Raw genomic sequence first — 14,939 nt, forward strand, 5'->3', positions numbered from 1 at the left:
CTTTCCCATATTTTTAACTTCACTTGTTCAAAAGATGTAGTCAAAAAAAGGTCTGACTGAATAAGAGAGCTATTCTAGGTAGAATTAAAAGAAGGCTAATTTATCTCACCTCCTAAACGCTTGCTTTTTCTCCTCTTTCACCATCCTACACCCCTGGCATCTGGGTTTCAGATATTTTTGAAAAGGCTAAATACCAGGGTAGATGGTGGGGAAAGAACCCAGACTTGGTTCATGGAAGCTTAACCATAAATGAATGTTTTAAGGACAACCATTAAATTTCAAATTTAATTATTTCTCTGAATTGGATACTGTTTACAAATTATTTTAACAACTTTCTACTATTTGTCATATTTCCTTCGAACATTACAAATAAAAAACTATTTTCCGCACTCATTTCACAATGCTCCATTGAACACAAATTATATTACATTTTCCAAGCATCAGTCTTTTAGTTCCTGTGGGAGAGAAATAAATTTCCAAAGAGATTGCTTGGCTCCTATCACTAGAGCAGAGGTTTAAACTAGTTGCCCCAGGGCTAAATGAAGCCCAAAGTTGAAATTACTTGGCATGTGTTTCAATTTTTTTTTAATTAGTGCCAGCATCTAAAAACTGGGACGTGTGGTATAAAAATTTAGAAATCTATGGGCTCTTGAAAAACAATCTCTAAACCCAGAACAATGGGTTGCTGTGTTAACACAGCCAACAACCAAGTGAGCCTGAGTGGCAGTGCTTCTTGGAGGGCTTCTGGGTTCCTCACTTTTCACCATCCCACTGTGACTTGCTTCCCTCACCAGCATTACCTGCCTGAGTGCCTGTAGACACCTAAGTTTTATTCTTTTTTCTTTAATGGAAAAAATGTGGGAAAAAATGCAAGAGGACAAATGCCCTTGGACAATATCAATGATATCTAATAGTAATCATTAAAATAGAGTAGGAACCAGAGAGTAGCCCACTTAGCCACTCAGCCTTCTGTCATGCAGCTTAGGAGTTCGCTCTGTGATTTTTGTGGCCTTGGTAATACAACACTTGAATGTGGAAACATCCATGTAGATGACAGGGCACAGCTATCCCTGTGAATAGCTTCCTGAAACTGATGCTCCAACTGAGAACAGCGTGGCAGGAAGTGAACAGCAGCAGCGCAGGTCCTCATGTCAAAGCTTTTGCTGTTGTTTGTTTTAACCTCCATTGAGAGCAAATACTTAACAGCAGCAACAACGGTAGCAAAAAAACTTGGTGTAATTTGTGACGGCTTTTTATTCTCATGTATTGAAGGGGTACCAGAAGACCATATATACTGCGGGCTGGGAAATGTGCTACATTAATCTCTGCCTCTTACAGTCCAGTGTTTCAATACCCAAATCTCATGTCATTCGTCAGCTAACAAACCCAGTCTAATGGCATCTTCCAATGACAGACAAATGACACCATGGGTGATGAGTTGAAGGTTACATGGAGAGGAAGGACTCTGCTCTGTCCTGGGGACCCTCTTTCATCTGGAAAGGACCACTGTTTGTTTAACTCTTAATGACTTTTCACTTCTTCCTTCCCCCAGTTTGTAAAGGCTCCTCAGATTCCCAAAGGTTGAAGTCAAGGTCTTGTTTTGTTTTCATCTTCTCCTAGATGATTATTTAAATACTAATTGCATGGCTTAGTTTGATGTGAACACTTAGTAATATATAATAATAATGTCTAGCCTTGTCGAGTGCTTATTATGTGCCAAGCACTAATGTTCCTGAGCTTTTTCAATCCTCATTAAAAACCTCATGAGATATGCATTGTTTAAACCTCTTTTTTCAAGGATGAAGAAACCGAAGTTTGGGAGGCTAAATAATATACTCATCACACAGCTGATAAGTGGCCTTTTCCAAGAGTCCTGCTTTCAACCATATTCTACAAGTGTAGCAGTTTTCAAAATGTAGCATGTCCATTTCTAACAGGAGTAAGAATTTAAAAAATAAAATTTGGGATTTGGCCCAGGTCACAGGCTGTGTCAATAAACCAAAGAATGGAAGAAAATGATGAGATTCAGGGAAGGTCAAATGCAGACCAATGCATCACCAAGGAAAATGTGTCGGGAATTATTAATACTACTAGGTGATGAGCAATCCATATCTCACAAACCTCCAGAGAGAGGGAATGAAATGAGAGAAGATCCAGAGGAGACAACATCAGTGATCAAGGAAAAAGGAATGAGGTTTGAACAAGAAGAGACAAAAAGATTAGCAGGTTCTATTCTGGGAAGATGAATACTTAGTGGCAGGTGGTACATCAAGATTGCACAGACCCTAGAAACCCAATTCACTTAAAACACAACTTCAGGGCTTCCCTGGTGGCGCAGTGGTTGAGAGTCCGCCTGCCGATGCAGGGAACACGGGTTCGTGCCCTGGTCCGGGAAGATCCCACATGCCACGGAGCAGCTGGGCCTGTGAGCCATGGCCGCTGAGCCTGCGCGTCCGGAGCCTGTGCTCCACAACGGGAGAGGCCACAGCAGTGAGAGGCCCGCGTACCGCAAAAAAAAAACCCCACAACTTCACCCAGCTAATAATACATATTAAGAATTTATTCTGAGAATTGATATGCTTTGGAGGAGATGCTTAGAATATCTGTAACTTTGAGGTTTGGATTGTTAATAAATAAGGGAAGTTAGTGTATAAGAGAAGTTTAGGTGGTATACTCCTATTTCCTAAGTTCGAAGTACGCACTGCAGCCTGAACGAAGATTTCAAAATGCAAATCTGATCCTGGGATGCCTTCTTCCTTTACAATGGCTTCTCACTGTTTATTGCTGTTAAGGATTTTTAAAACTCCTCAACACAGTCATGCAGGGAATTGAAAGTTCTTGCCTTTACTTTTCCAGTATCCCCTGAATCACATTCCCCCTTGCTGGCAACTGTGGGTGGTTTTTTTTGTTTGTTTTGTTTTGTTTTTGCGGTACGCGGGCCTCTCACTGTTGTGGCCTCTCCGGTTGCGGATCACAGGCTCCGGACGCGCAGGCTCAGCGGCCATGGCTCACGGGCCCAGCCGCTCCACGGCATGTGGGATCCTCCCAGACCAGGGCACGAACCCATGTCCCCTGCATCGGCAGGCGGACTCTCAACCACTGCGCCACCAGGGAAGCCCACTGTGGGTGTTTTGACAGTTCCTGCAGCTTACGAATTTCAGAGGGAAGCTCCCTCTTCTTGTCTTTCTGGGCCAGGTCAGGTCCCCACTTCCTGGGGCCCTCACAGCACCTCTTTTTCATAAGCCCCTGTTGCTTCCTCAGCAGATTAAACTCTGAGCAGGCAGAGGTGGGCCTGCCCTTGCTTATTTTGGTGTCCCCAGCAGTTCTAAGTAGGTAAAAGCCCTGGAAATACCTGTGAAGTAAAGGAACCCCTCGCCCTCCAGAGATGCCACTCTTCAGAGCCCAATTCTGGTTTGGGTAACTAAGGAAGTCGGTGGTGAAATGAGTGTTTTTATTTTGTTTTTGAAAAAATGGGGTGAAAAAGAGTCTTGCATATGTCAACTAAGACACAGCTATGAAATCAATACATTTTAAACTATAATCAAGAGACTAAATTCTCCCATTTGTATTTAACCCCACTTAAAAAGACTCTGCTCCAAGCTTCCATATCCCCTACCCTTTATGTATCTCCATCTAAGACACTATATATATTTCACTTATTTATTTTGTTTACTGTGCATCTTCCCCACTAGGAAGTAAACTCCAGAAGGGAAGGGATGTTTATATTTTTTGTTCCCTGCTATATCTCCAGAGCCTAGAACAGTGTTTGGCACATGGTAAATAAATGCTCTGGATATATTTGTTGAATGAATGAGTTTAGGTTAGTAGTTTTCTTTGCGCAGCGGTAATAGGCAGAAAGCATCAATTAGCCCCAAAGGAAATTTTCATGCAATCCTGGTCTGAGTTTTTAAAAATCTTACAAAGATTATAGTCAATTGTGATCTTTTAAAATGAGGCTTCCTTTTATATCAGGGGTCCTCAAATTAAAGTGCACCAGAATCACCTGAGGGCTTGTAAAAAATGCAGGTTCTCAACATCAGAGATTCTAATTCTGCAGCCTAGAGTCCACTCTACCAGTTCCAGGAGCCGCACTGGGTTGTGGCCCAAGGGCCTTGGTTTGGAAAACACTGGTTCTGACTGCACACTGCAGAGTCAGCACGTGCTGAGTATAAGTTGTCCCTCTCTACCACAGTGTCAGTTATTTACTTTTGCTCTGTACCCCTGTGCACCTTAGCAATGAATGATGAATGTCCCAGGGACAGGTCCTCTTCTCCCCATTTTACACATGGCGAAACACTGACTCACCCCTACCTCCCCACTTCGCCTCCGTTCCCAGGAATTTATGCGGTTCCCATCAGGAAGAGAGGCAGAATAACAGAGGTTAAAAAAAAAAAAAAAGTGTGCAAAGCTACCAAGAAAAAGATGAGGGGGAAAGTGCGTGGTGTCCCAGCGTGGAGCCCAGACCTCCCCAGCAAGTAAATGCCTCCTGGGTCCAGCCTTTGTCTTGCCAATAGTTGGGAGAATTTTAGGGGCTTCCCCCTGCAGACTCGCGGGCCGGAGGAAAGCATTCCAGACCCTGGCGGAGGAGGAGCCGGGCGGAGCGGAGCTAGGAGGGGCGGGGCCAGGGAACTGCCTGAGGCGGCGGTGGGCAAGTCGGGCCGCAGGGAGGAGGGGAGGGGAGGTGTCTGAGCTCGAGGTGGGGCGGGGCCGGGAGAGCGGGGTGGGGCCTGAGGCCTGCTAGAGGCTGCTGCTGGCTACCCTGGCAGCGGGGAGGCGACGCGCAGGGCCTGGTCCCTCCACTCAGGGGTGGGCGGTGCGGGAGGGCGCGGCCGGCTGGCTACGCGGGAGGCAGAGCGCTCAAGCGGCTAGTGCGAGGGCGCTTCGCTCTGGTCCTGGCCATGGCCGTACTCCCGGGAAGCCAGCGCTCCCAGGCTTCTCGCCCAGCTCCCTGAGCGCTCTCCCTTTTCGATCTCGGGCAGACACCAAGTTCTTTCCGGAGTGGCGAGTAAGGATGCGCTGAGGACCGCTGGGTCGCGCGTCTCGGGTGCCGCCGTGGGTCCGGGCGCCGGAGCCGAGCTGCGTGGGGCTGCCTCGATTTCCCCACTGCGCGCCCGCCGTCCCCCGCCGCACTTGATGTGCAGAGAGAAGCCGGACACCATGATCCTAACACGTAAGCTAGACTTGTGCCTTGCCGTCAGGCCGGCCGCAAGAGCCAGCTGCGGAGGGGACCCGCCGCGGAGGAAATGTCACCCTGCCTTGTCAAGTCGGTGCCTGACGTTCTGTGCTTTTGAAGCGCTTTCCGAGGAGGCTCGGAACCGAGTCGCCCGAGTTTCTTGGAGTGGAGGAGGTGGAGTGTGGGGAAAACAAGGGTCGTAGTTCGGGGAGGGAGGTCTTAATCTCGGGTAATGACCCCTGGGGGCCGCGGGCCGGCACGCCCGGTGGGCTCCGGGAAGGGCTGCGGGCTGGAAGCAGACCGTGACTGATGAAGTGAAACCCACAATAACTTCCCGCCCGGGCTGGGGGCGCAGGGCCGGTCCGGGATCGCAGGACCCGTTGGCTTCCTGCCCAGCTGCGCTGGCGGCCCTTCTATTCTTTTCTAAATCCCAGGCGGTGGCCTCTGGCTCTGAGGGTCGCGGCGCGATCTTCTTTCTACTCTCTTCCCTTCGAGGACCGTTCCGGGCTCCGTACTTGCTGTCCTTCACCATACAAGTCCAAAATCAACGTTGACTCTCTTGAGAATCTTATTTAGGGATGTTTAGACCGTAGTGACCCTTGGAAAGTTTTTTTTTTTAACTACTTTAAAGTAAATTCACCAAAAAATTGTTTTAATTTCCAGACGTCTTTGTTCAAGTATTTTAGACGCTGGAAAATAACTCAGGCTTAGCCAGGAAAGTCTCGCTTTGGTGGCTGCCGGCCTCTGGAGAATGTTGGAGGTGTTTAGCCAGTCCAACATGTGGGGCGCCTGCTGGAAGGCTATGCCTTCACGTGCTGGGGCGTTGGATTGGGTTTCCTAAAATGCCCCATGGAGACGCCCACGCCCTTGGCTCCGGAGGAGGCGCCCGCGCGCCGAGAGTCCCGGGGCCGGCGAAAGGAAGGAAGCGCACTGCGCGATCCGGCTTTTTCCGTAGCGAGGCGACGGCCTTTTGGACCCCTACCCCCCTCTGTGTCCCTGTCCCCACCTCCAGCGTCGCGGGCCGAGCCTTTGATCCTTCGAGAGGAGTTACACCTCTGGCCACGGCAAACCGACGCCGCCACGTGTAACTTACTGTCTCTGCGCCACTTCCCCAGCGCACAGCCCCTGTCTCGAGGGGAGTCAGAGCGAGCCCGGAGTGAGGCCGGCGGGGAGGGAATCCTGGGTCTGCAGCCTGCTTGCTGGGCGAATCTGGGAATTGACAGGACCTCTCTGTACCTCCTTCATCTGCAACATGGGGGTAATAACTGTGTTTACTGCGTGGGGAGGTGTTGAGGATCAAACGAGCTAATACAAGGGCTTAGCCCAGTGTCTGGGACTGATGTTCAGTACCCAATTTATGCTAATTAGTGTAGAAGTAAGCCCCTGCATATAGTCATTAATCTGTACTGTGGAGAAGAAAACCTTTCCTCATGCTTGCGTTGACTGAGTCATGTTACACTCAACTTGGTTAGCAAATGGGTACATTCTTAGGATTCAGAAGCTGCCTCAGTGATTGCCGGTGAGATGGAGGAATGCAGTCCAGGCAGAGCCATCCGTTATGCAAAGATGCGTGAGGGCGGAATATATGACGCATTTGGATGGAAAAAAATCACAGCTATGGAGAAGGCAGAATACTGAGTCTCAAATTACATTTTTTTTTTTTTTTTTTGCAAAACTCTGTTTGCTGAAGGGATGAGGGAAAATAATAGCCCAGCAGAACTCTGGATGTAAATCTATCAGCAGCTCCAAGAGGTTGACTAATTCAGCATCCATCTGGACTGCAGGCTGGTCCTCCGCAGAGATAATTTGCCGAGCATAAGTGTGGAATTAATGCAGGCACCCAGTGCCATCTTGGCTTGCAGCCTGCAGCAGATGGTCCGAGGGGTGCCCTGTAAGTCAACAGCCCCCCTAATAGAACTAAAGTCCTGGGAAATGAGTGTCAAATAGTTAGCAGATGTGCATTCAGACGTTATTTCGAGACGTTTTCTGAGAAAATGTTGGCGATTGTGTGTATTAATTTTTATTGTGGCCTGCCAGATTTACAGCGTGGTCCAATCCTAGGTGCATATTTTTTTCATTAGCACTACTGTTCAGAGTTTAAAATGAAGCACAGCAGACTTTCTCTCCCAGCTGTTTTTAAAAGTTTGCTTTTGACAAAACCAGATTTTATTTTATTTCAAGCCACCTTACACCAGGGGGCCGCAACCCCGGGCCCGCGGACCCATACCGGTCCGTGGCCTGTTAGGAACCTGGCCGCACAGCAGGAGGTGAGTGGTTGGGGAGCGAGCGAAGCTGCGTCTGCTGCCGCCCATCGCTCTTCATCACTCGCGTTACTGCCGGAACCATCCCCCCACCCCGGTCTGTGGAAAAATTGCCTTCCACGAAACCGGTCGTGGTGCCAAAAAGGTTGGGGACCCCCGCCTTACACCAAACTTGCTGGAAGCTCAAGAAAGGGGGCTGACATGGTTTCCCTACTCCACAGAATGAGATTAAGTAGCTTCCAACTTGATCTTTCCCAAGAGTGGATGAGAAACGTCATTTCAGTGACTTACTTATGTATTAACTTCCTAATTGTGGATCTTATGAGAAACACCATTTACCTCCTTAAAGAATGAAAATGTTACACTGTTAAGCAATTAACTATGGCTAAGTGAAGGCGGTGTTCCAAGTTTTAATACACTGGACTAATCAAAGGATTTTCCTATAGTTTTGGAGCAAAGGTTCTGAGAGACCGGATGCCCCTTTAAAACTAAAGCCTTTTTTTCTTTATTTTGTTATTGTTCTATATTGTAGTTCAAAAACCAAAGACCAAGCAAAGTTTAAGGGTGTTTTTACATTAAAGGGGGATGTTTGATTGCTTCTGGAAAATATACCATATTAATAGAAAAGCTTGTTATGATTAAACAATTTATCCCTGTGAAGTCGGTGAAAAATGTAGATAGTACTTAAACTCTTCCTTGTAAAACTGGTGTGGGGCTTTAAAGAGGGTATGGGAGGCCCCAGTGAGATGCCTTGCAATGAGAAGCTTGGTGGGATTCCAAGAGGTGGTTTTAAATAGAAAAATAAGTACTTGGGTTTCCCTTGGTGTCCCCATGGAGATTTTAAGCCATGATGCAACGTTCAAATGAGAGTGGTATTTTTATGACTTAGGTGGGTAAATATGCAATTTGAAAATATTCAGGGGAGGGTGATTTGGTTCAGAAGAATGGGGGCATCCAAAGTACAGTGGGTGAAGTGAATCGTACTTTTCTGAAGAGAGCCTTGTGCTGGACAGGATGGTTCAGTATTGTAAACACGCGTTTCTCATGCTTAGCTCTCCTTCCTAGCAACAGGAAGACGGAAATGAGGCCATGCAAAAAAAAAAAAAAAAAAAAGACCCTGAAGGTTCCAGACAATACTTGACCCACCCTAGCATTCACCCTGTACAACCAGAGGACTTGCAAAAGTAAAAATAACTTCAGATGTTTCCCCTTCCTCCCTGGACATTGCCAAATCGCTACAGACCGAATTCTCAGTGCTTTAGAACATTATAGCACAAGCTGGCCCATGGTACAACTGTCAGGGAGGCTCACGTCATGCCAAGCCTGTTGACATTATAAAGCAGACCCGGGGAGAAGGGTGATTTTCATTTTTAAAGTTGGGTTAGTCTAATGCTTAGAATTATATGAGTTAGAATCCAGTGGAGGAGAGAGAATTTAATTTCTAAACTTAGTCATTTCTCTTGAGTTTCTCTGAGTGTTCATTTTAGCTGGGTTTACCTCTAAGATGCTTACTTTGGCATTGGGGGCTACAACACAAAGGAGTAATCTATACAGCGTTCAAGACATCAAAAATTGTCCTCTTTGCTGGTGGTCAGGGGGAACTTATACTCAACCATAAAGTATAAATATCCAGCACTGTGTCCTAAAAAGCACAGTCCCAAGTGCCTCTTTTCCGTGGCTGTGAAATTAGGAGGAAAATGCTCTTCTGCAGTGGATTTTCACAATTGTCTGTGTATCTGACCGTGTGGCCATTGTGTAGGGAGGAGTTCCAGGACTTGACGGTAATTCTTACTCTTTTAAGAAGGACAGTGCTATAGGGTTAAAATATGTTTTATAAGAATGGATGGCTGGAGTGAGTACAATCAGTGGTGTTTTCTTGTCGCCTCAAATTAGTCAGAAATCTCATTAATGTAAAAGGGGTAAGATTCCCAGATGAGAAAGGCTCTTCCTGTCTGTTTGTACTTTTCCTTGTGGGAGCCTGTGTTGTTGTTAAGGATTATCATGATCAATGATAAGTAGGGTGTAGTCCTGCTGGAGCTTCTTTAATTAGGTCTACTGTGTCTTAACATTTTTTTCACTAGCTATTCCCTTCTTGCCATCATAATTAACAATGGGTAGGAAGAAAGTCTTGAGTTTTTAGCCCATATGTATGTAGATAGATAGATAGATAGATACACACATAAACAATAGTCATCCTTCTCTAGTGTGGATACTCCTTTTTAATTTTTATTAAAAATCCACAGACTTTTGACAGAATAGTAATAACATTATAGAAGCTAAAATTTATTGTGAAGTTTGCTTTCATTGTCACATGTAATCTTCACGGCAACCTCACAAAGTAGATATAATTATTCCCATTTTACAGATGAGGAATCTGAGGCTTGGGGGAGTTCAATACCTTGCCTGAGATCACCTACTGTACATGATAGCTAGGATTTCATCCAGGTGTGTGTGGCCGTAGATTCCAATTATGGACATATATTTGGCAGGAGTTGATTCAATTGAGGAAACAATATTTGGTGGCCAAATAGAACCTTGCAATTACTTTGCAGTTTCCTAGGGGGCTTGTGCTGGTAGGTAGAGAGCTGAAATGTTAGGGTCCCAGGTTGACAAATGAGTGGTTTCTGCGTCCTGTCTCAGGGGCCTCATGAATGGAGAACTCGAGCCTCTGTCTTTAATATTTGGGGAAGGGGGTTGGGACACCATTTTCTAGCCCCTATTGACTGTACTGAACAGAGCCTTCTTCAGTGAAATTCAGTGAAAGTATTCCAAAATAATATTTCTAAGGGAAAGTTTTCTCCCAGCCGTCACTGAAAACATTTTGAATGGCACCTTGAAAAGGCTTACCTACCAGGAAATAGTGTTCTTGGGCACCAAAAGGTAAAATATTATTCCTCACTAAAGTCAAGCCAACACACAATGGGAATCATTCTCTCTAATCCTTCATCCTTGTTTTTTAAAATGCTGCTACTAGAGTGAGTTTCATAGTGGAAAGTAAGCTCCTTTTCTGTCCACACATACCTCAACTTGATGGCCTTCTCACGTCTTACCCCCTCCCACCTCCAGGAGAAAAATCAAAGGCGAACTGAAGGCTGAGGTCAGTGCATGGAGTCCTCAGATGCCTTTGACACCTCCCATCCACATTTTGTTCTCTTCCCTGCCCCACCTCTGAGTGTCCTGTGGAGAGGGCTGGAGGCTGCTTCCTGCAGCTCGACAGAAAGGCGCCTTCCTCCTCCTTGTAGGAGTCTCTAGAGGATGTCTGAGGGACAAAAGTTTTCCACACCCTGAGTTTGTAGCATTTCCCAGGCTGCAGCACTTAGGAAGCCAGAGAGGAAGGGACCTGGGAGGTGCAGTCCAGCCTTGCTATGCCCGTTGTCACACTCAGGTGACGAAGTAGATAGAAGATGCAGAAATTCTGAAATCATCTTCACCTGCCCTCCTGAGTTTGGAGAAGTCATCAACTCATAAAAGGACATCTCCTCACAACTCCCCTTTTCAAACTGTGTGGCACCAAAAAGGGATCTTGTATTGTGCTTATGCATTTGTAAAAGTCATTCCATGTGAAATTACAGAACTTTGCAAAGGCAGCCTGGAAAAACATTGCCTCTTCCCTACTGGGGGCTGCTGAGTTGCCTGGACGTTCAGTGACTAGTCCAAGGTCATATGTGAGTTGAATGGAACTTCAGACCCCTTCCTGCCCCCATTTGTAAACAAAACGGGGAAACAACAAAATAAGGATCTTAATGTGTTTGAGGAAAAATGTATGTTATAAAACCAGTAATGTTCTTAAACTAAACAGATGGACCTGAGTCACATTTTGACCAGTAGATTTTGTGTGTTTGGGGGGCTGGGTGTCACGAGCGATTTTGATGAAAATGATTCTTTAGCTCACCTAGAAAACAGTAATACTTATTTTTCTTACACCTTTCGCACCAAACTGAGAAAGTCACATTGAACACAGGCATACCTTGGAGGTATTGCAGGTTCGGTTCCAGACCACAAGAGTAAAGCAAGTCACATGAACTTTTTCGGTTTCCCATTGCGTATAAAAGTGATGTTTGGGGCTTCCCTGGTGGCGCAGTGGTTGAGAGTCCGCCTGCCGATGCAGGGGACACGGGTTCGTGCCCTGGTCCGGGAAGATCCCACGTGCCGCGGAGCAGCTGGGCCCGTGAGCCATGGCCGCTGGGCCTGCACGTCCGGAGCCTGTGCTCCGCAACAGGAGAGGCCACAACAGTGAGAGGCCCGCATACCGCAAAAAAAAAAGTGATGTCTAAAAGATTATGTCTAAACATAATGCTGTTTAGCATTTTTCCAACAGCATTTTTTAATGCTGTTGGAAAAGTGGCCCCAATAATAGATTTGATCAACACAGGGTTGCCACAAACCTTCCATTTGTAAAAACTGCAGTATCTACAAAGTACAGTAACATGAGATCTGCCTGTAGTGTTTCCTGTTTGAGGTTAGACGTAGGAGTGGCTAAAAGCTGCTTGTATTAACCAGTATCTGCCATGTTTTTATTTTCATTGGTCTTTGATAAGGCAACTTGATGTTTCATTCAATTCTAGATCTTTTTTCTCTGTCAGGATGCACTGAAATATGAGTGAACAGTTTCTTTAGAATCTCTCACTATTCTCTTTATTTCTAACTTAAGGTTTTTGTAACACTACAATTTGCACAATATTTTCTCTCTCCTGTGCTATAACGCTGTAGAACTTAGGGAAAAGGCCAAAGATTGGGGAGGGGTTGTTTAGTAGAATAAGCTTTGCTAACATAGGTAAAAGAAAGACTTGATGAGCCTGTCAGTCTTTAATGGTGAAGATAGGGAGGTAGTTGTTATTTTAGGTTTGTGACCAGGTATTTTTGCCTTGAAAAATAAGTTTAAAAGGAAGTGGATTATATAATCGTAAACCATGTACTTCACTTAATGAAAAAAATGAGGCTCAGAAAAATAAGGCCCTTAAAGTTGGTTTAAGATGGTTTCCTTTCTTGAAATTATTTTCTTAATCTACACAATTATCATCTTTAAAGGACTTGGTATTTAAAGAGCTATTTCAAATCACTTTTCTTAGTAATGCATGGTTTGAAATGCATAAATATTTGATGCAAAATACTAGAAGTGTGTGTGTGTGTATGTGTGTGTAAATGGAAGGTTTTTTTGCCCCACCCCAGATTGAAATGAAGTAGAAAGATGTGATGACGCAGTATCCATTTCCTTAATCGTTTATTTTCATTTCAGTTTGACTATTTTGTGTTGGGTAGTAAGTGCCAATGTTTGATTCATTGGGAGATGTTTTCTGTTCCTGGAAATAACTAGATCAACTCAAGCCTGGAGTGCCTGAAGGTGCCTGGTCATGCCTGGGCTTAAACGAATACAGAGCTGTTTGCCTTTGCAAGGGAAGGGCATATATTTTTTGATATGAGCTACTTGCTTTTTCCCGGTTTGTGTGTTAAAAACTGTGTTTTGCAAACACTTGACCTAAATCATCCCCAAAGGGGATTTCAATTCACTTAACTCTGCATTGCTAGAGTGTGGCCTCCTGCGCAGAATCTCAGGTGTAGGTTTGCCTTGTGTGTCCCAAGATTTCCGTTTTTCGATGCAGAGCCATTTATTAAGTTGTCATCATATCATTGGGGGAAATAGGTCCTTTTTTCCCCCTTTATGTTATTTCTAGGAATGTTCTTCACTAGATAGCGACATATCTGCCTCCAGATCTCAAGCAGGAGAGGGGAAAAAAACTTAAGAAGAGAACTCCCTCAAAACTCCCAGTTCTTACTTGTACTGGAAAACAGTCTAGTGATTTAAAAGTGAGGGTGGTCTTTGTAGGCAAGACTGCAGTGTGCAGGAAGTTCTCTAAACAGGAGTGAGGCCTGGGTGGCTCTGGACCTTAAGCAAATTACCTAAACTTTGGACCAGCTGCCTCATTTGTAAAGAGAAAACATGAAAAGTTCCAAGATGCTTTCCAGCCCCCAATTCACTGGTTAGGTAGATGCCAGGATGGTGCTATTAACTGAAACACAAATGTACAGGATCAATAAACAAAGTAAAACTCAAAGTTTTCTATGGATTGAAGTGTTTTCTTCCTATAAAAACTAATTTTAGTTTGAGGGTTGTAGATATACATAAGCAAAAACACCTAGGGTTTTGAATTCTCTGTAATATGAACATTGGCTTCATAGGACAAATAAAGAAATTGATCTATTAAGAAGCAAATTAGATACTTCAGCAATAAACCAGTAAATTTTCAAAATTGGGGAACTCAAAGTAGTTACTATTGATCTAACTTTTTGAAGGAAGAAGGATGTCTCCATGTAATTGATGATAAATCTGGAAAATTAACAGAAATGGAACCTAGTCTAAAGGTTGTCTTAGAGAGCAAGGGAAATGGGCATAAAGGAATTCTTAGAGTCAGAAACAGGGAATTTACGAAGCCTATAGCAATCCCACATTTTACAGATGAGGAAACCGGTCCAGAGAGATTATTTTCTTAAGGCTGCTTAACTAAGCAATGGATTCTTTCCTGGACCTATTTTCCTGAGCTGTTACAGGTCATACTTTGCCCCCTTTCTGTGATGGATTATTAGAAGGAACTTGGGAAACTCAGATGCAAAGCTCTTTTACATCTGAGGAAATAGTGTTGGTTGCTCATTGGGTAACCAGGCTAAGCAGACGCTTATATCTGCTCTGTGGCATAACCCGCTTTCCACTGCATGCCTCCCCTTCCTTTGTTCTCTGTTACAGTAAATTGAGACTACGTACCATTCCTTCACACACACCTGTGCTTTGCCAGCTCTCCGCTTAGCTTATTTTCTTTTATTCCAAATCTCCTCTCCTGCAATCCAATCTTATATAAAATATCATAAGGCCTCCTTAAATAGAGGCTGAGCATTAAAGTGAGTGCCCAAGCAGCCCCCTCCCTCTCTCCCCCTCCCACCTCTGAATTCATACGTGTCTTTGTCACATCACAATCTCCTCTGTACTATACAGAAGTGTTTTAGTTTGATGTTTTCTTTTTCTTTCTTTTTTTTCTCCTCTCCTTTCTTCCTTCCCTCCCTCCCTCCCTTCCTTCCTTCCTTCCTTCCTCCTTCCTCCTTCCTTCCTTCCTTCCTTCCTTTCTCATTAAGAAAAAACTGTGTGAGAATAGTGTATTTCAAATGGGTTGCTTTGGGAGGTAACAAATAGTATTTTTTAAAATAGAGTGGGAAAATGTAAGACTGCATTACTTATTGTAAGTGTTATTTGGGGAAACTTGTTTCAGTTTTGTATATGCTTATACACACACGTGTGTTTGTGTACATGAATGGGTGCATGTATACACATATGCATATATGTGTGTGCCAGGTTACAATGTAAAACGTGTTTCTTATGGTGGATCCTGGTCTGAGAAATTAAGACAACTTCACTGGAAGAAAATCACATTGCAGTTTATTTATTTATGTAATACTTATTTGTCGAGTAACTACTATGTGCGCTACACTGTTGGCAGTGCTTGGGGTATAACAAAGAG

General features: G+C 44.7%; 1 protein-coding gene across 7 annotated transcripts in view; it reads left to right on the top strand.

Annotated features, from left to right (window-relative positions):
* DLC1 (DLC1 Rho GTPase activating protein) overlaps positions 1-14,939 on the top strand; it is a 402,792-nt gene that overhangs the window by 352,944 nt on the left and 34,909 nt on the right. The window contains exon 1 of one of the 7 annotated variants that reach the window (XM_019921591.3): positions 4,811-5,170. The exons of the other annotated variants lie outside the window; for them this stretch is intronic. Coding sequence (XP_019777150.1) covers positions 5,134-5,170 — 37 coding nt within the window. The 5' untranslated portion in view covers positions 4,811-5,133. Of the gene's footprint in view, positions 1-4,810; positions 5,171-14,939 lie in introns of those variants that run through there. 7 annotated transcript variants of the gene reach the window in all.

This window comes from Tursiops truncatus, chromosome 21 (genome assembly GCF_011762595.2).
Source record: "Tursiops truncatus isolate mTurTru1 chromosome 21, mTurTru1.mat.Y, whole genome shotgun sequence".
Lineage (NCBI taxonomy): Eukaryota > Metazoa > Chordata > Mammalia > Artiodactyla > Delphinidae > Tursiops > Tursiops truncatus.